The 25,189-nt window shown below is 50.1% G+C and overlaps 1 protein-coding gene across 1 annotated transcript; it reads left to right on the forward strand.

The window, feature by feature from the left end:
• The first annotated feature begins 244 nt into the window (after positions 1–244).
• LOC147091224 (calsyntenin-3-like) lies at positions 245–25,189 on the forward strand. The gene is made up of 5 exons (XM_085976487.1): positions 245–491; positions 6,805–7,065; positions 10,089–10,201; positions 15,790–15,952; positions 25,065–25,189. The coding sequence occupies exons 1-5, from the start codon at positions 245–247 to the stop codon at positions 25,172–25,174; spliced, it is 894 nt and encodes a 297-aa protein (XP_085832613.1). The 3' UTR covers positions 25,175–25,189.

Raw genomic sequence — 25,189 nt, forward strand, 5'->3', positions numbered from 1 at the left:
TCAGTATCTAACCCGTGCTGTACCTGCCCTGGGAGTGTTTGATGGGACAGTGTAGAGGGAGCTTTACTCTGTATCTGACCCTGTGCTGTACCTGCCCTGGGAGTGTTTGATGGGACAGTGTAGAGGGAGCTTTACTCTGTATCTGACCCTGTGCTGTACCTGCCCTGGGAGTGTTTGATGGGACAGTGTGGAGGGAGCTTTACTCTGTATCTAACCCGTGCTGTACCGGCCCTGGGAGTGTTTGATGGGACAGTGTAGAGGGAGCGTTACTCTGTATTTAACTGTGCTGTTTCTCCCTCTTGCAGGTTGGAATAAGCGGATTGAGTATGTTCCCGGGACGGGATCCCGACCTCTCTTCCCACACATCCACCTGGAGACCTGCGATGAAGCCGTCTGGAACATACAGGCCAGCGTGGAGCTTCAGACCAATCACGTTGCCAAGGGCTGTGACCGAGACAACTACTCCGAGAAGACTCTCCGAAAGCTGTGCGGTGAGTAATTCCCCCCTTCCCCTCCAACACAGAGCAGGAAACGCCCAGGCCCCATTCCTGGCCTGTGTTGAGTTAGCCTGATCTCACACCCGGTGTGGGACTGAGCCCCACACACACACACACACAGAGCAGGAAAGGCCAAGGCTCCATTCCCGGCCTGTGCTGAGTTAGCCTGATCTCACACCCGGTGTGGGTACTGAGCCCCTCACACACACAGAGCAGGAAAGACCCAGGCTCCATTCCCGGCCTGTGCTGAGTTAGCCTGATCTCACACCCGGTGTGGGACTGAGCCCCACACACACACAGAGCAGGAAAGACCCAGGCTCCATTCCCGGCCTGTGCTGAGTTAGCCTGATCTCACACCCGGTGTGGGACTGAGCCCCACACACACACAGAGCACGAAAGGCCCAGGCTCCATCCCCGGCCTGTGCTGAGTTAGCCTGAGCTCACACCCGGTGTGGGACTTGTTGTGCATGTACCTTTATGAGAATAACTGGTCTCAGACTGCAGTACCGGCAGTGACCACCCCTGTATAAAAGGCGCTGGTGAGCCTCTGTGTTTTTAGTTCACTATTGACTTCCACCAGTAAAGACTTATTTTGTTCACTCCTGCTGTCCGTGTCTCAATTATTCACGGACGTAACACTGGCGACGAGTAAGAAACGAACTTACCTGCAACTCGGCAGCACCTCAGACGACGTTATCGAAGGTCGAAGCCAGAAGAAATAAATAAATAAATAAATAAAATCCAAAGAAACTCGAGAAACGGGCGTCGACCATGGGCAACCGCCCTCCAAATCGTCGGATTGAAAACTTGCAGGAGAGACTGTCCAGAGCCAGGCTTGGTTCCTCGGTCTGTGGTTTCCCAGCTAATCGGGCTGGTGGCAGGTAGTACACTGATCCTTCCTGGGCTGCGGCGGGCTAGAGCTCGATCGGGTGGCTTTTCAACGGGGCCGGGCAGCGAGTCAGGAAGCAAAGAGAGAGAGAGAGGGTGGAGCACACAGGGCGCGGCCGGTGCTTCGAAGCCGGGCAGCGTTCGGACCTAAGAAGAGGGAGGGAAGTGTCCCAGAGGGTCCGCTCCACGACGGGAAAATAATAAAAGAAAAAGAATCAATATTTAACGCGCAAGAAACCGTGGAAAGCAGCGCTAACAACAGCGGGGAAGAAGGCAAAGCGCGGGAGGCGCCATTTTGTTAAATCGGGGAAGAAGGCAAAGCGCGGGAGGCGCCATTTTAGATTTGCAAGATGCCGAAGACTGGCTGTATCACTGCTTTTGATAATACATTAGAAGACTGGACCACGTATGTGGAAAGAGTCGAGGTATATTTCGAGGCAAACGAAATAGCGGAGGGGAAAAAGGCATCGCTATTGCTAAACTTAATGGGCGCTAGAACGTACGGCCTATTGCGGGACCTGATTACTCCAGCCAAACTGAAGGCGAAGAGTTTTAACGAAATTGTTGCTGTCCTACAGGAACACTTAAACCCTGCACCGCTGTTGATAGCAGAAAGATTTAAATTCCACAGGAGAACTCAGCACAAAGATGAGAGCAATGCTGAGTATCTTATGGAACTACGCAAGCTATCAAAGCACTGCCAGTTCGGAGCAGGACTGGCAGATACCCTACGGGACAAATTTGTCTGTGGACTCCTGAGTGAAGGAACACAGAAGAAGTTACTCTCAGAAAAACAGCTGACGCTAGATAAGGCTTTCAGCGTGGCAGTATCGTACGAAGCAGCAGCCAGGGGAGCTGCAGAAATTCAACAAAAACCACAGGAATACGGCACCCACGAAATGACACGGGGATTTGCAAAATGCTATCGCTGCGGCAGAACTAACCATGACCAGAAGGACTGCTGGTCCAAAGACAAAATATGCAGACAATGCGGGAAGATTGGACACATTGCACGAGTTTGCAGGTCTGGGAAGAAGACCAGCGACAACAAAAAGGCTACTAAGGAACCGTACAAGAAAGTACAAAAGATGACGGACAGTAGTTCCGAAGACCAGATGAGCGATAGTGAATCCGGAAACAGGAGACTAAGCTTCACAATGTAATCGCAAAAGAGGATCACCGAACCATTTGGGTCACCCTCATGATAGCAGGGTCCCAAGTTAAAATGGAATTGGATACAGGATCAGCGCTAACCGTCATGAATCGACGAGACTACGAGCGGCCATTTTCACACATACCCTTGAGAGAGACATCCATCGTCTTGACGACGTATACGGGGCAAAAGGTATACTCCAGAGGAAAAATAAGGGTGCCTGTCGAATACAATGGCAAGAAAATACAGAAATTGTATCTCTACATACTGCCAAATGGTGGACCACCGTTATTGGGACGGGAATGGATCAGGAAGATAAACTTAGATTGGCATTCCATTCATGCAATGACGGTGGACGGTAAAAAAGATGAGGACGTCACTCCTGGTCGATTGTCAACAATCTTTGCTAACGCCAAAGAGGTATTTCAACAAGAACTGGGCACGCTTAAAGGCGTAACCGCCTCGATAAAAATAGAAGAGAATGCAGTTCCCAAGTTTTTCAAAGCGAGACCGGTACCATATGCAATTCGCCCAGCTGTCGAGGCAGAGCTGGAGAATCTGGAGAAGGCGGGCGTGTTGTCTAAGGTCGACTGGAGCGAGTGGGCGACACCCATCGTTCCTGTGATGAAGAAAACGTTAAGCAATAAGTCCGGAGAGCCAAGGAAGATTCGCATCTGTGGGGATTTCAAGGTGACGGTGAACCCAGTCCTTCACACAGTACAATATCCTCTTCCAAGGATAGAAGACATCTTCGCCTCACTGTCTGGAGGGAAGCGTTTTACAAAAATTGACCTAGCACAAGCATATTTGCAGATGGAGGTTGAAGAGTCCTCTAGGAAGTATCTCACGATAAACACTCACAAAGGTCTTTACCAGTATCATCGATTGGTATTCGGAGTAGCATCGGCTCCGGCGATATGGCAAAGAGCGATGGAACAAGTCCTGCAAGGGATTCCGGGGACTCAGTGTTACTTGGACGACATCCTTGCAACAGGTGAAGATGACAGTGAACACCTTAACAACCTAGAGCAGGTGCTCACTAGACTAAGAGAACATGGGCTGCGAGCCAACCGCCCCAAGTGCGAATTTTTTAAGAAACAGATATCGTATTGTGGCCACGTGATTGATGAAGAGGGGTTACATAAGTCCCCTGACAAAATTGAAGCGGTTGTTAAGGCCCCAGCGCCTGAAAATGTGTCGCAACTGAGGTCATTCCTCGGGTTGGTGAATTACTATCATAAGTTTTTGCCGAATTTGTCGACAATTCTGCACCCACTGAACGCCCTGCTACGGACGGGGGTAGCATGGAAATGGAGCGATGATTGTAAACGTGCTTTTCAGAAGAGTAAGGACTTAATCACTTCAAGGGAAGTATTGGCTCACTACAACCCAGCACTGCCAATCAGGCTGGCGTGTGATGCGTCTCCCTACGGCATTGGGGCAGTACTGTCACATAAATTCCTTGATGGTTTAGAGAGGCCGATAGCTTTTGCGTCACGGCCGTTAACTTCTGCCAAGCGTAACTACGCCCAGATTGACAGAGAGGCCCTCAGCCTAGTGTGGGGGGTGAAGAAGTTCGATCACTACCTTCATGGTCAAAAATTTACTCTATTAACCGATCATCAACCTCTTGTCTCCATTTTCAACCCTCAGAAGGGCGTACCGATAATGACAGCACAACGGCTGCAGAGATGGTCCCTTTTCCTAGGGGCACACCAATATGACATCGAGTACAAAGGAAGTAAACAGCATGGGAATGCTGATGGATTGTCGTGCCTACCATGGCCGACGGTGGAAGAAGAACTGGCAGTGGATCCAGTGGAGTTATTCCACTCGACTATAGTCGAATGTCTCCCTGTGACGAATGCAAACATAGAAAAGGAAACACGAAATGACCCGACACTCTCCTGGGTCTATGATTTAACGGTGAAGGGATGGCCATCACATGGCGAACCACAGCTGCCAGCATTCTCGCCGAGAAGAGAACAGCTGTCAGTGTGCAGAGGAACCTTGATGTGTGGATCCAGAGTAGTAATTCCACCTAAGTTGACGGATAGAGTGCTCAATGAGCTTCATGAGGGTCATCTGGGTGGGGTAAAAATGAAGAACTTAGCCAGAGCGTTTGTGTGGTGGCCGGGAATCGATAGAGAAATCGAAGAGATGACCAAGAGCTGTACAGGATGCCAGAAGGTCCAAAATGCCCCACCACAAGCTCCTCTGCATCCATGGGAGTGGCCCTCATCTCCATGGCAAAGGGTGCACATTGATTTTGCTGGTCCCTTCATGGACTCGATGTTTTTAATTGCGGTGGATGCACATTCAAAGTGGCCAGAGGTAATAAAAATGTCCTCAACCACCACGGAAAAAACTATCACAGTTTTACGAACCATATTCGCCAGGAATGGGCTGCCTGAACAGATTTGCTCTGACAATGGACCACAGTTTGTGTCTGAAGAGTTCCGGAGGTTCTTAAAGAACAATGGTGTTAAGCATTACACATCTGCCCCATATCATCCAGCCACTAATGGATTGGCCGAGAGGTTCGTCCAAACATTCAAGAAGGCTATCAAGGCAATGTGTAATGAAGATACACCCCGACAACACAAGGTGGACAACTTCTTGTTTGCCTACCGGAATGCGACACATGCGGTTACCAACCAAACTCCAGCCATGATGTTCTTCAATCGAAGACTACGATGCCGCTTGGATTTGGTTAAGCCAAACATCCGAAGAGATGTGGAGAACAGGCAGTTTCAGAATATGAATGAAAGGCCGACCAGGAGTTTTAAGATAGGTCAACCAGTTTTGGCCCGGGACTACCGCACTGAGAAATGGCAGCCAGGAACGATTTGTACACGACCTCTCATGTATACCGTGGACGTTGGGGAGAGCATTGTAAGACGCCATGCTGACCAGATTCCAGAGTCACTGGGAAACGTCAACTCCACACCACGATCTGATACACCTGGTAATGAAATCGACGTTCCAATTGCAGCTACCGCAGAATCGGTGATATTGGAAGCAGACGAACCAAACAACGACATTGATCCCGACTCAACATTGCCAGAAGAACCTGATACCCCAAAGAGGCGTTATCCAGACAGAATCAGGAAGCCTCCTCAAAGACTGAACTTATAATTGCTTAACTTCAACCAATGTATCTAGCAACTGTAATTGTGATTGTAATTAGTTATCATTTAGTTGTTAAATGAATGTTATGTACTGTTTATCTAAAAGGGGAGGAATTGTGTCTGTACCTTTAAGGGAATAACTGGTATCAGACTGCAGTACCGGCAGTGACCACCCCTGTATAAAAGGCGCTAGTGAGCCTCTGTTGTTTCAGTTTCACTGTTGACTTCCATCAGTAAAGACTTATTTTGTTCACTCCTGCTGTCCGTGTCTCAATTATTCACGGACGTAACAGGACTGAGCCCCACACACACACACAGAACAGGAAAGGCCCAGGCCCCATCCCCGGCCTGTGCTGAGTTAGCCTGATCTCACACCCGGTGTGGGACTGAGCCCCACACACACAGAGCAGGAAAGACCCAGGCTCCATTCCCGGCCTGTGCTGAGTTAGCCTGATCTCACACCCGGTGTGGGACTGAGCCCCACACACACAGAGCAGGAAAGACCCAGGCTCCATTCCCGGCCTGTGCTGAGTTAGCCTGATCTCACACCTGGTGTGGGACTGAGCCCCACACACACACACAGAGCAGGAAAGGCCCAGGCTCCATCCCCGGCCTGTGCTGAGTTAGCCTGATCTCACACCCGGTGTGGGACTGAGCCCCACACACACACACAGAGCAGGAAAGACCCAGGCTTAATCCCCGGCCTGTGCTGAGTTAGCCTGATCTCACACCCGGTATGGGACTGAGCCCCGCACACACACAGAGCAGGAAAGGCCCAGGCTCCATTCCCGGCCTGTGCTGAGTTAGCCTGATCTCACACCCGGTGTGGGACTGAGCCCCACACACACACACAGAGCAGGAAAGACCCAGGCTTAATCCCCGGCCTGTGCTGAGTTAGCCTGATCTCACACCCGGTGTGGGACTGAGCCCCACACACACACACAGAGCAGGAAAGGCCCAGGCTCCATTCCCGGCCTGTGCTGAGTTAGCCTGATCTCACACCCGGTGTGGGACTGAGCCCCACACACACACACAGAGCAGGAAAGGCCCAGGCTTCATTCCCGGCCTGTGCTGAGTTAGCTGAAGCCACCTCTAATCTCCCTCTCCCTCTCTCTCTCTCTCCCTCTCTCTTCAGGTGCCATTCCCGGTGAGGTTGACCTCCTCCCGGCCCCCAGCGCCGTCTCGAACTGGACCAGCGGCCTGTCCACCTATTACAGCCAGGACACGAGCCAGATCTACTGGTTCAACGGGTCTCAGTCCGTCGGCATTCCCGACACCGTCCTGCGGGCGGGCCTCAGCGACCACTTCACGCTCTCCTTCTGGCTCAGGCACGGCGACATCAGCGTGAAGGCCCACAAGGAGGAAGAGGCCGTGGTGTGCAACACCATGCGCGCAGGTGAGCAAGGCACGCGGGATTCACAACACTGACCTTTCACCCCTCGGGGGTTAGTGGCCAAGTTCAGCCCCAGACGGAAGGGGGCTGGGGGAAGGACAGCTCCTCTCTCTTATGGGTGGGGCATTGGGTCCATCGGCTCGCTGAATCTAAACCTGTATAAAACACTGCTTAGGCCCCAGCTGGAGTATTGTGGGCAATTCTGGGCACCACACTTCAGGAAAGATGTCAAGATCTGGGAGAGGGTGCAGAAGATTGACCAGAATGGTACCAGGGATGAGGGACTTCAGTTATGTGGAGAGACTGGAGAAGCTGGGATTGTTCTCCTTAGAGCAGAGAAGGTTAAGGGGAGATTGAGCAGAATGGTACCAGGGATGAGGGACTTCAGTGATGTGGAGAGACTGGAGAAGCTGGGGTTGTTCTCCTTAGAGCAGAGAAGGTTAAGGGGAGATTGACCAGAATGGTACCGGGGATGAGGGACTTCAGTGATGTGGAGAGACTGGAGAAGCTGGGGTTGTTCTCCTTAGAGCAGAGAAGGTTAAGGGGAGATTGACCAGAATGGTTCCAGGGATGAGGGACTTCAGTTATGTGGAGAGACTGGAGAAGCTGGGATTGTTCTCCTTAGAGCAGAGAAGGTTAAGGGGAGATTGAGCAGAATGGTACCAGGGATGAGGGACTTCAGTGATGTGGAGAGACTGGAGAAGCTGGGATTGTTCTCCTTGGAGCAGAGAAGGTTAAGGGGAGATTGACCAGAATGGTACCAGGGGATGAGGGACTTCAGTGACGTGGAGAGACTGGAGAAGCTGGGGTTGTTCTCCTTAGAGCAGAAAAGGTTAAGGAGAGATTTAATAGAGGCGTTCAAAATCATGAAGGGTTTGGATAGGTTAGAAAGGGAGAAAGTTTGCAGTGGCTGACAGGTTGGCCATCAGAGGACACAGATTGAAGATGATTGACAGAAGAATGGGAAGCGACATGAGGGATACGTTTTTTTTTTTACGCAGCGAATTGTTGCGATCTGGAATGCGCTGCCTGAAAGGGCGGTGGAAGCAGATTCAATAGTAACTTTCAACAGGGCAATTGGACAAATACTTCAAGGAAAAAAATTACAGGGCTATGGAGAAAGAGCAGGGGAGAGTGGGACTCATTGAATCGCTGGTTCAAAGAGCCGGCACAGGCACGATGGGCTGAACGGCCTCCTTCTGTGCTGTGTGGGTCTATGATTTTATGATACAGCACAGAAGGAGGCCATTCGGCCCATTGTGCCGGTGCCGGCTTTTCGAAAGAACGGTCCAATTTAGTCCCACACCCCAGCGTTCTCCCCGTAACCCTGCTCGTGTGTTCTCTTCAAGTACATGTCCAATAGAGAACTGGTTGGCAGACAGGAAGCAAAGAGTTGGAATAAACGGGTCTTTTTCCGAGTGGCAGGCAGTGACTAGTGGGGTACCGCAGGGATCGGTCCTAGGACCCCAGCTATTCACAATATATATTAATGATCTCGACGAGGGAACTAGATGTAATATCTCCAAGTTTGCAGACGACACAAAGCTGGGTGGGCGTGTGTGCTGTGAGGAGGAAGCCGAGAAACTCCAGGATGATTTGGACAGGTTGGGCGATTGGGCAGAAGCATGGCAGATGCAATATAACGTGGATAAATGCGAGGTTCTCCACTTTGGTGTCAAAAACAGGAAGGCAGATTATTATCTGATCGGCAATAGATTGGGAGAAGGGGAAGTGCAACGAGACCTGGGTGTCCTTGTGCACCAGTCGCTGAAGGTAAGCATGCAGGTGAATCAGTGTCGGGGCATTGGGTGAGGCTAGAATTGTGAGTTGGCGGTGGGGGGGTGGTGGGGGCGGAGGAGGGAAGCAGCCAGTGTTGCTGCTCCCGATCACCGTCCCGCAGGCTCCCACTGGCTGCGCAGCTCTGGAGTGGGCGGGGCTAGGCTCGGCCGTGCTGCCTGCCGCAGTCGGATAGCCTTCTCGCTGTCACAAAGACGGGCAGTGACTGAGATCTGCTATCCAGGCAAGACTCAGCACGGTAAGGAGGAGGTGGAGGGGACGGATTGGGACACGATCGCTGAAAGATTCAAGGACTCATCAATTTTCCCTTCCCTCCCCCGCCCCCCGTCCGCTCTTCCTCTGTCTCTCTTCCTCCCCCACTCTCCTTCCAATCTCTTCACCTTCCCTTCTCCCTCTCTCTCTCTCTGTCTCTCTCTTGCTGTCTCTCTCTCTTTCTCTCTCCCTCTCTCTCTCTGTCTCTCTCTTGCTGTCTCTCTCTCTTTCTCTCTCCCTCACTCTCGCTCTCCCTCTGTCTGTTTCACTCTCTCTGTCACATTCTCCATCTCTCTCGCTCCCTCTCTCCCTCTCTCCATCTCTGCCTCTCCCTCTCTGTCTCTCTCTCTGTCTCTCTCTGTCTCTCTCTCTGTCTCTCTCTCTCTCCCTCTCTGTCTCTCCCTCTCTGTCTCTCTCTGTCTCTCTCTCTGTCTCTCTCTCTCTCTCTCTCTCTGTCTCTCTCTCTCTGTCTCTCTCTCTCTGTCTCTCCCTCTCTCTCCATCTCTCCCTCTCTCTGTCTCTCTCCCTCTCTCTCTCTCTCCCTCTCTCTTTGTCTCTGTCTCTCTCTCTCTCTCTCTCTCTCCGTCTCTCTCTCTGTCTCTGTCTCTCTCTGTCTCTCTCTCTCTGTCTCTCTCTCTCTCCCTCTCTCTCTCTCTCTCTCTCTGTCTCTCTCTCTCTCTCTCTCTCTGTCTCTCTGTCTCTCTCTCTCTGTCTCTCTCTCTGTCTCTCTCTCTCCCTCTCTCTGTCGCTCGCTCTCTCTGTCTCTCTCTCTCTCTCTGTGTCTCTCTCTCTCTCTCCCTCTCTCCCTCTCTCTGTCGCTCGCTCTCTCTGTCTCTCTCTCTCTCTCCCTCTGTTTCTCTCTCTCTCTCTCCCTCTCTCTCTCTCTCTCTCTCTCCCTCTGTCTCTCTCTCTTTCTGTCTCTCTCTCTCCCTCCCTCGCTCTCTCTCTCCGTCTCTCCCTCTCCCTCTCTCTCTCAGATGCGGGCTTTGCTCACTACGCTCTGACCCTCCACGGATGTCGCGCCATCTTCCTGTATTGGCCGCAGGTGGAGAACGCTCGCCCCGTCAAGTTCCTATGGAAACTCGAGCAGGTACGTGACTGGGCCTCAAGTGTTGGCGGGTATCGTGTGTGGGAGAGGAGGGGGGTAGAGGGTTCGAATCGAGCCGGGGCTCGGTCTGAGGCTTCGGCCTGTGTCGCCAACGAGCGGGAGGACTCGACCTCTGATCTTTGCCGCACACAAAATGGCTGCCGTGGTTGCCTGGAAACCAACAGTGACGTCACTTCGCTTCAGCAGCATTTGATTGGCCTTCCGGAGACCCTGGGGCAGCGGGACGCTAAAACCGTCTCCCCCAACGGAGTGGCTCGTGCTCGCGCAAAGCCTGCCCGAGTAGGCCAAGGATCCCCCGCAGGCCGAGGATCCCCCCCTCTCTCTCTCTTGAACCTCCAGATAGTTTGTTCGATAGGAATGGGGGTGGAAAACGAAAATGAAGCTTGGGTTGGGAAGAGTTCAGCTGTTCTGACACAGGAACAGGAGAAGGCCCATTCAGTCACTCGAGCCTGTTACACAGGAACAGGAGGAGGCCCATTCAGCCCCTCGAGGCTGTTACGCAGGAACAGGAGGAGGCCCATTCAGCCCTGTTGTGTATGTAACCGTTTACCTTTAAGGGAACTATAGAATGTGACCGTTCGCCTTTAAGAGCACTACTTCAGGGTGGCACTATTTATTGGCTCATGTATACTGTAATACCGATAGTGACCACACCAGTATATAAGGGTTGTGATACGTTAACTAGGGCAGAAATCGCCCAGACCTCTGAATAGTAAAGACCTGTTTTGTTTGTACTTCTAAAGTCTCTGAAGTTATTTACTGCACAACCTACAGACTTTACAGTGGCGACGAGTCCGATCGTACCCTGCGGCAAGACTAACCAGTAGCAGAGAGCTTCAAAAAGAAAACACGAGGCTCCGTCTACTAAAAGTATAGTACTTACTGGAAGCTGGAAGATTAACAGCAAAGCTGCGGCAGCAACAGGCACAGATTACCCTGCTACCACATCTTGAGCGAGCCAATCAGCCTAAAACAAGGCGGCCGAAGAGACTGTGAGTAGTTAAAACAAATAAATTTAAAAAAAAACGGGGTAGAAGTATTTGGAGGAGAAGGGCAAAGCATTCGGGTCCAACGGCGTCGGGTGACAGCCGGACCGCGGGCAATGTGAGAAGCCGTGCAGCAACCGCTGCCACGAAGCGCTGAGCCTGCGAGTAGGCGCGGGAGTGTCAGAGCCGAGAGCCGCGCGAGCGGGGGAGCCAGAGCCGAGCGGGAGGCGTTGCAAGCCAGCGATCGCATCTCCAGATAAGGGCCGAGAGCCGCGAGAGCGATCGGATCTACAGATAAGGGCCGGCAGCCGCTTCGCGATCCAGCGATCGCATTATAGATAAGGACCGCACTCGGGCTGACAGACGGCCTCGGGGGACCGGGTGAAGACCGCCAAGCGCGGGAAAACCGCCATTGAAGTGGGCGGGAAGAAGGAAGAAGCGGGAAACCGCCATCTTGGAAATTATTAAGAATTTCAGAAAAGTAATAAGATTTTTCAGAAAGGCTGGTGTGTTCTCAAGAAGAGAGAAGAAAATTAATAATAAGTAAAGTAATACTTGTACTGTTCTCAAAAAGAGAAGAAGATGCCTAAGCGAGGAAATATTAATGACTTTAATGCAGAAATAGAAGACTGGGCCACGTATGTGGAACGCATAGAAATATATTGCGTAGCCAACGAAATTGAGGATGACAACAAGGCAATAACTTTGTTAAATTCGATGGGAGCAAAAACATACGGGCTTTTGAAACATCTAATAGCACCAGTTAAACCAGTGGACCAGACCTTCGAAGAGATCGTAACAGTGTTGAAGGATCACTTGAACCCCACACCGTTGATGCTGGCTGAACGATTTAAATTTTACGCCAGAACCCAGAGGCAAGATGAAAGCAATGCGGAATACTTAGTCGAACTGCGTAAGCTAGCGAAATACTGCCAGTTTGGAGGGAATTTGACAGAGGCGCTGCGGGACAAGTTCGTATGCGGCTTGGCCAAAGAAGGAACGCAGAAGCGACTTCTGGAAGAAAACGACCTCACACTGGACAGGGCTGTCCTCATAGCTTCATCGCACGAAGCCGCAGCGAAAGGGACGGCGGAAATGCAGCTAAAGGCGGCGGCACTCGGGGTGGACCAAATTACAACAAGCACTCCCAAATGCTACCGTTGTGGAAAGACAACGCACGACCAGAATCAGTGCTGGTTTAAGAACCAAGAGTGCAGGAAATGTGGCAAACTGGGTCACATCGCGAAGGTATGCAGGTCCGGAAAGAAGACCAACAAGCAAAGGAAGCCACCACCACAAGGAAAGTACAACAAGGTGCATCAGGTGGCTGAAAAGAGTTCAGACGAACAAAATTCAGACTCAGACCCAAACAGCCAGGAGCTGGATAGTCTGAGAATCCACCATGTGGGTAAAGTAACTGATCTACAGTTGATCTGGGTCACACTAAAAATAGCGGGAGTCCAAGTACGAATGGAGCTGGACACGGGATCAGCTGTATCCGTCATCAACCAAAAGGACTATCACCGGCTATTCTCTCACATACCCTTAAGAAATACCAAATTCGTATTACAGACATACACGGGGCATCGTGTATACCCCCTGGGAAAAATACGAGTCAAGGTGAGAGATAGGGGTAAAGAACACCCACGAATGTATCTGTACGTACTACCTGAGGGAGGACCACCACTTCTGGGACGGGAGTGGATCAAGAAAATAGACATGGAATGGCACTACCGACAAGCAATGACGAGTGAGGACTCGGTGCAGACAAGCAGCTCAGACTCCGAGCCGGAAGACGATAAGTCCAGCTTATGTATGAAAAACAAGATTAACATGAACTCACGGACTAAGGTTGGGAAATCGATGGCGTGCATAAAGACAGAGTATTCTGAGTCTGTTCAAGCTACAGACAGATGCATTACGGAGGAACACCGGGCTAGAACTCAACGTTATGTCAAAGTACAACGACAATTAGAACAGTTGAGTGCCCGTCTCCTACAAGAGATGGAAAAGGTGAAAAAGTTCTGGGACACCGAATGGGAGTCCCTGGAAAGACAACAGAGACAGCTCGCTCAAGCAGAGAGCGACCATAGAGCCATCGTGGCCAAGTACCAATCACATCTCCCTGAGGCTGTTCAGGAACTAGAATATACACAGAACGATCCAAAGGAAGAGGAATCTTCAGGAAGTCAGGATGGTATTCCAGTTCACCTCTACGACTTGTTGCAAGCAGAGTGTAACGAGTTGAAAGAACAGTATGAACAGGCTCGGACTACAATCCTGGAAGGGGTTAACTTGGCAACTTCCGAAAAGCTCGTGTTAGTGAAAGAACATGAACGACTAAAGGTTGACCATAAGCAAGAATTACAAAGTCTGCAGGAAATGTTTGATGAGCTTCAGGCCAAGGCTGACTCATCGTTAGGGATTCAATCCATAGGAAAAAAATTAGTGGTGGAAGACATACCAGAACAGGGAATACAGGATGTCCAAGAACTCGTTAAATTATTAAAGGAAACACAAAATAAATATGAAGCGGCAATGGCCGAGGTCCAACGACTTGAAGAACGGATGCAACTGGAAATCTTTTCAGTGGAAGAAAAGGGAACTGTAAGAAACACAGAGACCGTAAGAATGGGCCATGAACATGAGCTTAAATCGTCAGAGGAGAAGGGTTTGGAGCTCTCAAAAGTTATTGAAATAGCCGAGGTTGCAACACAGACTGAGAAGATGGCAGCAGAGCAACCCTTAGATACCAAAAGTACGCTGACTCATGTCAAAGTTGAACAACAGAACGCTGAAACAACTGCTCCGGTAGAGGGATTGAATAGTCCGATCAATCAATCTCCAAAGGAAGTTGAAGTATTAAAATCACAAATGAGGTCATTAGTAAACAACTTGCTGAAAGCCCAGAAAAAGTTAGAGGAAGCGGAACACGTGAAGAAGTCTCTTCAGGAAAGATGTCTGGATTTGGAACAAAAGCTGGCTGACGTCCAGCTGGGTAGGGAGGACATAGAAGACCCTCTCGCTGGCCTAGCTCAGGACGACTCCGAATATTACTATGTCCTGTCCTGCCCAACTTGTAACTTCGACTCCCACCATACAGAAATCATGGAGGAGCACCGAAAGTCTACGGAACATCGGGAGAAGGTGGCTCTACTACGGAAAAAGGAGGAAGAGAAGGAGGAACTGCGCATGCAGCTGGCAGCTGACAGTGGAGCCCAGAGAGTCTCCAAGAAGCAGAAAAGGAAAAGTCGAAACAGAAGATGACCCATCTGAACCATGATTACCTCTACCAGATCACACACGTGGTCCCTCCGAACGGAGCCAATTCAGTTCGGAAGTTCAAACTGTCAAACCCATGGAAGGACTATTGAATGAGTCACTCCAGCAATGTGAACCGACTACAGCACAGAGACTGAATCTATGAACTGTTTTCCACAGAGACTGAATCTGTGATCTGTTTTGACATGAAGTTATATATGTTATTATGTTATGTTAAACATGAAGTTATATGACGTTGACTCCATCGAGAGTATATCTACAACCTGTTTATATAAAATTGAAGATTGTATGTTTAACGGGATTCTGTAAGTAATAAGCTAGGAAGGGAGGAGTGTTGTGTATGTAACCGTTTACCTTTAAGGGAACTATAGAATGTGACCGTTCGCCTTTAAGAGCACTACTTCAGGGTGGCACTATTTATTGGCTCATGTATACTGTAATACCGATAGTGACCACACCAGTATATAAGGGTTGTGATACGTTAACTAGGGCAGAAATCGCCCAGACCTCTGAATAGTAAAGACCTGTTTTGTTTGTACTTCTAAAGTCTCTGAAGTTATTTACTGCACAACCTACAGACTTTACAAGCCCCTCGAGCCTGTTACACAGGAACAGGAGGAGGCCCATTCAGCCCCTCGAGCCTGTTACACAGGGACAGGAGGAGGCCCATTCAGCCCCTCGAGCCTGTTACACAGGAACAGGAGGAGGCCCATTCAGCCCCTCGAGCCTGTTACACAGGGACAGGAGGAGGCCCATTCAGCCCCTCGAGCCTGTTACACAGGAACAGGAGGAGGCCCATTCAGCCCCTCGAGCCTGTTACACAGGAACAGGAGGAGGCCCATTCAGCCCCCCGAGCCTGTTACACAGGGACAGGAGTAGGCCCATTCAGCCCCTCGAGGCTGTTACACAGGAACTGGAGGAGGCCCATTCAGCCCCTCGAGGCTGTTACGCAGGAACAGGAGGAGGCCATTCAGCTCCTCGAGCCTGTTACACAGGAACAGGAGGAGGCCCATTCAGCCCCTCGAGCCTGTTACACAGGAACAGGAGGAGGCCCATTCAGCCCCTCGAGCCTGTTACACAGGAGCAGGAGGAGGCCATTCAGCTCCTCGAGCCTGTTTCCCAGGAACAGGAGGAGCCCATTCAGTGAGAAGGAACGATCCATCCCTTGTTGTAGGCCTGTCTGTGGTTGTAAGCCCGATGTTCGGTGTAGTCTCTGCCCTCGTTGTAGGCCCGGACGCTGACGGAATGAGTTTCCAGACGATTGATTTTCTCTCCACCGTCTCCTCCTTTGACTCCCCGCAGGTTTGCGATGATGAGTGGCACCATTACGCCCTGAACCTCCAGTTCCCAACTGTCACCCTCTACGTCGATGGGGTGACCTACGACCCCGCCCTCATCCACGACAGCGGCCTACTCCGCCCACCGAAACCTGAAGCTCGCCTGATCATCGCGGCCTGTTGGCAAGGTAACTGCTCGCATCCCACCCCTGACCTCCCAGGCAGTGAGCTCGTAGGCGGGGGCCTGATTGAAGTAGACTGCACACCACCCCCGTCGCATATTCCAAATGGGTCGGCCTCACTTAAATAAAGGGAGTGGGCTCTGTCGTCATAGGAACAGGAGGCGGCCCATTCAGCCCCTCGAGCCTGTTACACAGGAACAGGAGGAGGCCCATTCAGCCCCTCGAGCCTGTTACACAGGAACAGGAGGAGGCCCATTCAGCCCCTCGAGCCTGTTACACAGGAACAGGAGGAGGCCCATTCAGCCCCTCGAGCCTGTTACACAGGAACAGGAGGAGGCCCATTCAGCCCCTCGAGCCTGTTACACAGGAACAGGAGGAGGCCCATTCAGTCCCCTCGAGCCTGTTACACAGGAACAGGAGGAGGCCCATTCAGCCCCTCGAGCCTGTTACACAGGAACAGGAGGAGGCCCATTCAGCCCCTCGAGCCTGTTACACAGGAACAGGAGGAGGCCCATTCAGCCCCTCGAGCCTGTTACACAGGAACAGGAGGAGGCCCATTCAGCCCCTCGAGCCTGTTACACAGGAACAGGAGGAGGCCCATTCAGCCCCTCGAGCCTGTTACACAGGAACAGGAGGAGGCCCATTCAGCCCCTCGAGCCTGTTACACAGGAACAGGAGGAGGCCCATTCAGCCCCTCGAGCCTGTTACACAGGAACAGGAGGAGGCCCATTCAGCCCCCCGAGCCTGTTACACAGCAACAGGAGGAGGCCCATTCAGCCCCTCGAGCCTGTTACACAGGAACAGGAGGAGGCCCATTCAGCCCCTCGAGCCTGTTACACAGGAACAGGAGGAGGCCCATTCAGCACCTCGAGCCTGTTACACAGGAACAGGAGTAGGCCCATTCAGCCCCTCGAGCCTGTTATCAATGGAAATTCCCCTCTATCTGCCTCTGTTTCTCTGTCCGCTCTCTCTCTGTTTCCCTCCCTCTCTTTGTCTCTCTCCCTCTCTCTCTCTGTCTCTCTCCCTCTCCCTCTGTCTCTCTCTCCCTGTCTCTCTCTGTCTCTTTCTCTCTCTCTCCTTGTCTCTCTCTCTCTCTCTGTCTCTTTGTCTCTCGCTCTCTGTCTCTCGTCTCTGTCTCTCGGTCTCTGTCTCTCGCTCTCTGTCTTTCTGTCTCTCTCGCTCTCTGTCTCTCGCTCTTTATCTTTCTGTATCTCTCGCTCTCTGTCTCTCGCTCTTTGTCTTTCTGTCTCTCTCTGTCTCTCTCTCTTTCAATTCAATTCAATTCAAATCGCTTTATTGGCATGACAAGGTACATCTTATGTTGCCAAAGCACCAAAAAAAACATTCATGGTTGAACACATAAACGCAGATCTATCCATACAGTGTATAAACAGATATATCCCTGAGTGTATAAATATACACTCATATAATATGCATATAATCTTTTCTTAGATTTAATGGTTGTCCCTCTGTTTATGCCAAGCTGTAACATAGTGTGCCACTAAGGTTACACAGTTTCTCTGTTCCCCTAGTAGGTATGGGAGTTTTTGGTCGTCATTCAAATTTTTGAATTCAGGGCATATTTTATGAATTTTGGGTAGAAATTTTCCCTTATGCCCTGATATTTTCCGCAAGCTGTGAGGAAGTGCATCTCTGTCTCCACCACTCCCTGACTGCAGTGAGAGCATATCCTGTCCTCTCTTGGCAGCCGGGTCTGTCTGTGTCTGCCTTTTTCGATGGCCAGGCTATGCTCACTAAGCCTGTACATTGTCAAGGTTTTTCTCAATTTGCTATCTTTTACCATGGTCAGGTATTCAGCCATGGTGTATTAGGGCTATCAAATCCGTGTGTTAATGGAGACACGAATGCAGGAGTTGGTTTAACAAGTCTTTACTGAATGGAGACAATCTGGAAACTGAAACTACAGAAGCCTGCCAGGGCCTTTTATACAGGGATGGTCACTGCCGGTACTGCAGTCTGAGACCAGTTATTCCCTTAAAGAGACATACACAACAAGGGCCAAGTAGCAATCGAGTTTGTTTTGGGTTTTTGTTGTTTCTGTCCAATAGGTCAAATATTTTTCCTTTTGTTAAGTGACAATTGTGTTGGGTCGAATTCTCTGTGCTACGATGTCCCTGTCCTGGAGCTGGTTATTATTAGTAGTGTTCGTAGTTACTTCACTGTCTCTCTCCCTCTCTCTGGCTCTCTCTCTGTCTCTCTGTCTCTCTCTGTCTGTCTCTCTCTCCCTCTCTCTGTCTCTCTCTGTCTCTCTGTCTCTCTCTGTCTGTCTCTCTCTCTCTCCCTCTCTCTGTCTCTCTCCCTCTCTCTGTCTCTCTCTGTCTCTCTCTCTCTCTCTGTCTCTCTCTCTGTCTCTCTGTCTCTCTCCTTCTCTCCCTCTCTCTGTCTCTCTCTCTCCCTCTCTCTGTCTCTCTCCCTCTCTCTGTCTCTCTCTGTCTCTCTCCCTCTCTGTCTCTCTCTCTGTCTCTCTCTCTGTCTCTCTCCCTCTCTCTGTCTCTTTCTCTGTCTCTTTCTCTGTCTCTCTCTGTCTCTCTCCCTCTCTCTGTCTCTCTCTGTCTCTCTCCCTCTCTCTGTCTCTCTGTCTCTCTCTCTGTCTCTCTCTCTGTCTCTCTCCCTCTCTCTGTCTCTCTCCCTCTCTCTGTCTCTCTCTCTGTCTCTCTCTGTGTCTCTGTCTCTCTCTCTGTCTCCCTCTCTCTGTCTCTTTCTCTGTCTCTCTCTGTCTCTCTCCCTCTGTCTCTCTCTGTCTCCCTCTCTGTCTCTCTCTCTCTCTCTCAATTCAATTCAATTCAAATCGCTTTATTGGCATGACAAGGTACATCTTATATTGCCAAAGCATCGAAAAACATTTATGGTTGAACACATAAACACAGATCTATCCATACAGTGTATAAACAGATATCACAGAAATCACAGAAACCCCACAGTGCAGATAGAGGCCATTTCGGCCCATCGAGCCTGCACCGACACATATCCCACCCGATCCCCGTAACCCCTACACCAACACATATCCCACCCGATCCCCGTAACCCCACGTATTTAATCCCCCTAACACTAAGGGTCAATTTATCATAGCCAATCAACCTAACCCACACATCTTTGGACTCCCTGAGTGTATAAATATACATTCATATAATTTTTATACACTCTTTTCTTATATTTAGTGGTTGTCCCTCTGTTTATGGCAAGCTGTAACATAGTGTGCCGCTAAGGTTACACAATTTCTCTGTTCCCCCAGTAGGTATGGGACTTTTTGGTCGTCATTCAAATTTCTGAATTCCGGGCATATTTTTGTGAATTTTTGGTAGAAATTCTCCCTGATGCCCTGATAGTTTCCACAAGCTGTGAGGAAGTGCATCTCTGTCTCCACCACTCCCTGACTGCAGTGAGAGCATATCCTGTCCTCTCTTGGCAGCCTGGTCTGCCTGTGTCTACCTTTTTCGATCGCCAGGCTATGTTCACTAAGTCTGTACATTGTCAAGGTTTTCTCAGTTTGCTATCTTTTACCTTGGTGAGGTATTCAGCCATGTTGTATTGTCTGTTTAGGGCCAAGTAGCAATTGAGTTTGTTTTGGGTTTTTGTTGTTTCTGCCCAATATGACAGATATTTTTCCTTTTGCTTAGCGACGATTGTGTTGGGTCGAATTCTTTGTGTTACGCTGTCACTGTCCTGGGGCTGGTTATTGTTAGTAGTGTTAGTAGTTACTTCACTGAGTCCAAGGACTAGTTGACTGAGGGTATTCTTCTTTATGGTCCTCTGTTGGCATTTCAGGGCTTCGTAATGATAGCAGTGGGGGTTGCTCATTTTTAGGTGTTTCCAAAATTTGGTGGCTCTTTTTTGGATAGTGATTATTAATGGATATTGGCCTAGTTCTGCCCTGCATGCATTGTTTACGGATTTCCTTTGAGTCCGGAGGATACTTTCACAGAATTCTGCATGTAGGATCTCAATTGGGTGTTTGTCCCATTTTGCAAATTCTTGTTGTGTTAGCGGTCCCCACACCTCACTGCCATAGAGTGCAATTGGTTCAATTACTGATTTAAAAATTTTGAGCCAAATGCTAATTGGGATTTCTATTTGGATTGATTTTTTAATGGCATAGAAAGCCCTTCTTGCTTTCTCTTTCAGTTCATTCACAGCCAGATGAAAATTTCCCGTAGAACTGATTTTTAAGCCCAAGTATGTGTAGTTAGTGGTTTGTTCAATTTTAGTTGTTCCAAGTGTGAAATTTATTTTGGGTCCCTGATGTCTGGATCTTTGCTGGAACACAAGGACTTTGGTTTTTTGGGGGTTTATTGTCAGGGCCCAGGTCTGGCAGAAGGACTCCAGCAGATCCAGGTTCTGCTGTAGACCCTCCTTAGTTGGTGACAGCAGAACCAGGTCATCTGCATAGAGGAGGAATTTAACCTTGGATTCATATAGGGTGAGGCCGGGTGCTGTAGATTGTTCAAGTAGTTTTGCCAATTCATTTATGTAAATATTAAAGGGTGTCGGTGAGATGGGCGAGCCCTGCGTCACCCCCCGCCCCTGTGGGAAGTATTTTGTTTGTTTGTCTCCAATTTTAACTGCACATTTATTGTTTGTATACATTGATTTAATTACATCATATGTTTTTCCCCCTACCCCACTTTCGATAAGTTTCAGGAATAGACCGTCTTGCCAGATGGAATCGAAAGCCTTCTGGAAATCTATAAAGCAGGCAAAAATTTTGCTTTTGTTTTGATGAACATGTTTGTCAATTAGGGTCTGTAGGGTGAAGATATGATCTGATGTTCTATAGTTTGATAGGAATCCAATTTGGCTTTTACTCAAGACATTGTGCTCCTCAAGGAAGTTTATAAGTCTTTTGTTTATGATACTACAGAATACCTTCCCCAGGTTACTGTTTACACAGATGCCTCGATAGTTATTTGGGTTGACTTTGTCCCCACTTTTGTATATGGGCGTTATGAGTCCTTTGTTCCAGATATCAGGGAAGTAACCGACGCTCAGAACCAAGTTGAAGAGTTTTAGGATAGCCAGTTTCATTTTATCGTCTGTGTGTTTAATCATCTCGTTTAGTATGCCGTCTGCACCGCAAGCTTTTCCTGGTCGCAGGTCCTTGAGTTTTTCAAATAGTTCTTTTTCTGTTATTATGGAGTCTAGCGGGTTTTGGTTATCTTTTATGGCCATTTCGAGCTTTTCCAGTTTTTTGCATATTTGGTGTTGCTCTGGCCTTAGTGTGTTTTTCTGGTATAATTTTTCAAAGTGGTTTTCCCATGTGTCTCCATTTTGAATGGCCAATTCGTCGTGTTGTTTTTTGTGTCGTGTATTCCAGTTGTCCCAGAAACAATTGGAATCAATGGATTCCTCAATGGAGCTGAGTGTATTCTTAATATACTGCTCTTTTTTGGTTCTGAATATGTTTTTGTATTGTGTTAGTGTCTGACAATAAGTAAGGCGTAATTCCTCGTTTTCTGGCTGTCTGTGTTTTTGGTTTGATATTTTTCTAAGTTTTTTCCTCATGTTCTGGCAATCTGGGTCAAACCATTTTTCATAGTTTTTTGTTTTGGGTTTGTTCTTGCGAGCTTTCAAGTTTGACCTTGTTGCCAAATTATCAAAAATATTATTTAGGTTATTCACTGCCCGGTTTACGCCTTCTTTATTGTGAGTGTATGGCCTAGAAATTCAGTTGTTTGCGCCAGCCGCTAGCGCCTTAGGAGGAGGTGATGTGGGGCGCTAGGCGGCTAGCGGCCGGGCGCATCGCGATCTGCGCCTCTCCCCAACTTCAGTAAAGATTTAGCGGCGGCGCAAAGCCTTTGCGCGTGCTCAGCTGCGCGCGCAGATCCTGACGTCATTTCATCGTGCAACGCCCTTTGTGCGCCCCGAATCGGAAATTCAGTGGCGCCGCCCTTCTTTGCGCCTGGCGCCCCCAGCGACTGGTAGAGGGGAACGGTTCCCGGTCGCTGCGGGGCGCGGGGGGCGCCATTTAAAGGGGACTCCTCCTGCAGTATAAGTGGCAGCCATTTTGTGTCAATCCCTCTGTGTGAGAGACGGATATTTGGAGAGAGACAAAGGCAGAGAGCTTTCTGCTTTGACTCAGCGCTCGCACAGGTACTTGTGGCTTCAGGCCAGAGCTTTGCACTTGGATTTCACTTTCAGTGCCATAGCCTTGAGTCGCCACATATAATGGGGGCTGCAATGGCTGGAAACGTTGGCTTTCTGCATTGCATTCAAAGGGATCAGAGACGCCGTGAGAGAGTGCCAGTCATGGCCAGATGGAGATTGGCCAACAGGCGTCGGCACAGGAGGCCTTACCCACCCAGGGTATACCGCCAGCAGTTCTCATATCTGAACATGTCTGAGGAGCAGTGTGTTCGGAGGATGCGATTCAGAAGGGAGGTGGTCACTGAGATCTGCCACCTGCTTCGCAGAGATCTGCAGCCACAGCTGAGGAGCAGGACGTCTCTGTCAGTGGCAGTGAAGGTGACGGTGGCTCTCAACTTCGATGCCACTGGCTCCTTCCAATCCGCTACTGGGGACATTGCCAACATCTCCCAGTTCGCGGTACATTGCTGCATCTGCCAGGTGAACAATGCCCTTTTCAGAAGGAGACGTCAGTACATCTCCTTCCCCATGACCCTGGACAAGCAGCAAGAGCGTGCAATCGGATTTGGAAGAATAGCGGGCTTCCCCATGGTTGAGGGCGTAGAACTGATGAACCAGCAATGGTCAGGCCTTGCTTCAGGGCTGCAGTGTGCAGGGCATGGCAGCCAAACAAGTCGACCCTTCCCCTTTAAGAGCTGACCGGCGCCAGCGTGCCTGCCTTCATTGAGCAACTCGCCGCACCTGCGCTGCGCCCATCCTCGGTGTTAGCGCCCCGGATCGCCGGCTTAGCGCCTAATGATAGTCGTGCATCGCCTGCTTTAGCGCAGCAGCAACCTCTTGGGGCGATGCCACTGAATATCAGCGAAGGTGGTGCGAAGTTGTGCCGGGCGCAAACTTTAGCGGCCGCCCGACTGTAGCGCCCCAAACATGGCTATACTGAATTTCTAGGCCTATATGTTTTCCAGAAAGGTGTCCAAGAGAGCTTGAGTTGATTGATTGCTAATTGCTTTCTGGTATTTTTCCGTGCTGTTTTTGGCCCATCTGTAGGATTTTTTGGTGTTGTACAGCTTACTGGGTTGTGTTTCTGTGTTGTTTGTTTCTGTCTTTTTAAGATACATAGGCCTAGAAATTCAGTGCCCTTAGCGCCGATTTTGCGGCGCTAGAGGGCCTAGCGCTGCAATTGGCGCCGGCGCCGAAATTGCCTGGGGCCCTTCCGCCGCGGTAGACCGGTAGCGCTGCGCCGGCACCGATGACGTCATCGGTGTGCGCAGCGTCCCGGTTGCCATGCCGACGGGCCACAGCACCGAAATTCAGTTGCGGCCGCCTCGCCCGTGGCAGCCGCAACTAAGACTCTGGCAACAGAGTCTTACATGACTTTGCGCCGGCGCATTAAAGGCACCGCGGCGGCCGGCCGCTTTCCCGCCGGCCGCCTGGCCGCAGCTCCCTCCCCGGACTTCCCCCCCCCCCCCCCCGGAACAGAAGCAAGCCCGGCACTTGTCCGAGGTGCCGGGCTCATTTTTAAAAAGATTTTCGCGGGCCGCGGCCGGGTGCAGGCAGCTCCTCCTTAAGGGAAGGAGGAGGCCTGCACTTCCCGAACCTGCCGCACCGCAGCGGGCGCCGCAGCGCCGGAATAGCGCCGATATTCAGCGCGTAGCGCCAGTTTTCAGGCGCAAACAGCTCTCAGCAGCGCCGGCAGCCGTTTGGGCGCAGAATTGGTGAATTTTGGGCCCGACCAGCGCGACTTAGCTCCGGCACTAACTTCCGGCGCTAAAGCCCTGGCTGCGCCAAAACTCAATTTCTAGGCCATAGTAATTTGACTGTGGTCTGACAGTGTTGTTTGTGGTTTGACTGTGAATGCTCTGAAAGAGGATGGGTCCAAGTCTGCAATCATATAGTCTACTGTGCTGCAGCCAAGAGGTGAGCAATAGGTCGATCTTCCGAGGAGGTCTCCCATGAACCTACCATTGACAATGTACAGACCCAGGCTTCGACAGAGCTGCAGGAGCTGTTTTCCGTTGGTATTTGTCTGTTTGTCGCAGTTATGCCTATATGGATGGGAAGGGATATCGAAGTGGTTATTCCTGAATATGTAATTGTTTCCCTGATTATTGGTGAAGTCTGGTTCTTCGCCCGTTCTTGAATTGAGGTCCCCACAGATCAACACGTTCCCCTGGGCCTGGTATTGGATAATCTCCCTCTCAATGTTGGAGAAGGTGTCCTCTTTAAAGTACGGGGATTCCATTGGGGGGATATAGAGTGCGCAAATGAAAACATCTTGGGTGTTAGAGATAATCCCCCTCTCAATTTTGAGCCACATGTGGTTTTTGCCCTTTTTTATACATTTGATGCAATTCTTAAGCTCTGTTTTAAACCAAATCAGTATGCCTCCGGAGTCTCTGCCTTGGGTTACTCCTGGCAATTTATTGGAGGGGACCACCAGCTCAGTGTACCCTTGGGGACAGCCAGTGTGTCCTTCTCCTCTACACCAAGTTTCCTGTAAAATGATAATATCCAGATCTTTAGTTTCATCTATGAACCCTGGGGTCCTACTCTTCACATCGAGCACCGAAGAGCGTAGACCTTGGATATTCCAGGTCGAAATATATAAGGATTTCATGTTAAGTTTGATCTTTTACTATGATAGGTTAAAGAATGATATGTGTTTGTCGTGTCTAAATGGGGGAAAAAAAGAACATCTCAATTGTCTATAAATGCTAATACTACTTGGCTACAACTCTTTCTAGTAACTAGTCCTTAATTTTTTTTCATTTTCTGACCCATAAAGCGGAAGTAGATGCTGCTGTACGTCTGCATAGTGTCTCTGCCTGAGGTATTGCGTACGCCCTGTGCATCTCTCCCTCTGTCTGGCTGGGGGCGGTCCTGTTCCCCTGTCTCTCTCTCTCTCTCTCTCTCTCTCTCTCTCTGTCTCGCTCCCTCTCTCTCCCTCTCTCTGTCTCTCTCACTCTCTGTCTGTCTCTCTTTAATTCAGCTGACGATATTGTGTCTCTTTCCACAGGCGAAGTGCTGAAAGAAAATAACAATCTCACGGAAAGCAGTAAAGGTAATGGATCTGTCCGTCTCTCTCCTTTCCGATCTACAGCCATCACCCGCTCCGTCTCCCTGTGACCCTTGGGAGATGAT

The sequence above is a fragment of the Somniosus microcephalus genome, unplaced genomic scaffold (assembly GCF_052327205.1).
Source record: "Somniosus microcephalus isolate GS21.2 unplaced genomic scaffold, FLI_Smic_1.0 unresolved_chr3, whole genome shotgun sequence".
In the NCBI taxonomy this organism is placed as follows: Eukaryota; Metazoa; Chordata; class Chondrichthyes; order Squaliformes; family Somniosidae; genus Somniosus; species Somniosus microcephalus.

Bases quoted from the DNA above. Each gene is read 5' to 3' on its own strand.
- LOC147091224 (XM_085976487.1), top strand. From the start codon at position 245: ATGGGACAGTGTAGAGGGAGCGTTACTCTGTATTTAACTGTGCTGTTT. The intron at 492-6,804 runs GTGAGTAATTCC...CTCTCTCTTCAG, and splicing joins GACTCTCCGAAAGCTGTGCG to GTGCCATTCCCGGTGAGGTT. The intron at 10,202-15,789 runs GTACGTGACTGG...GACTCCCCGCAG, and splicing joins TCCTATGGAAACTCGAGCAG to GTTTGCGATGATGAGTGGCA.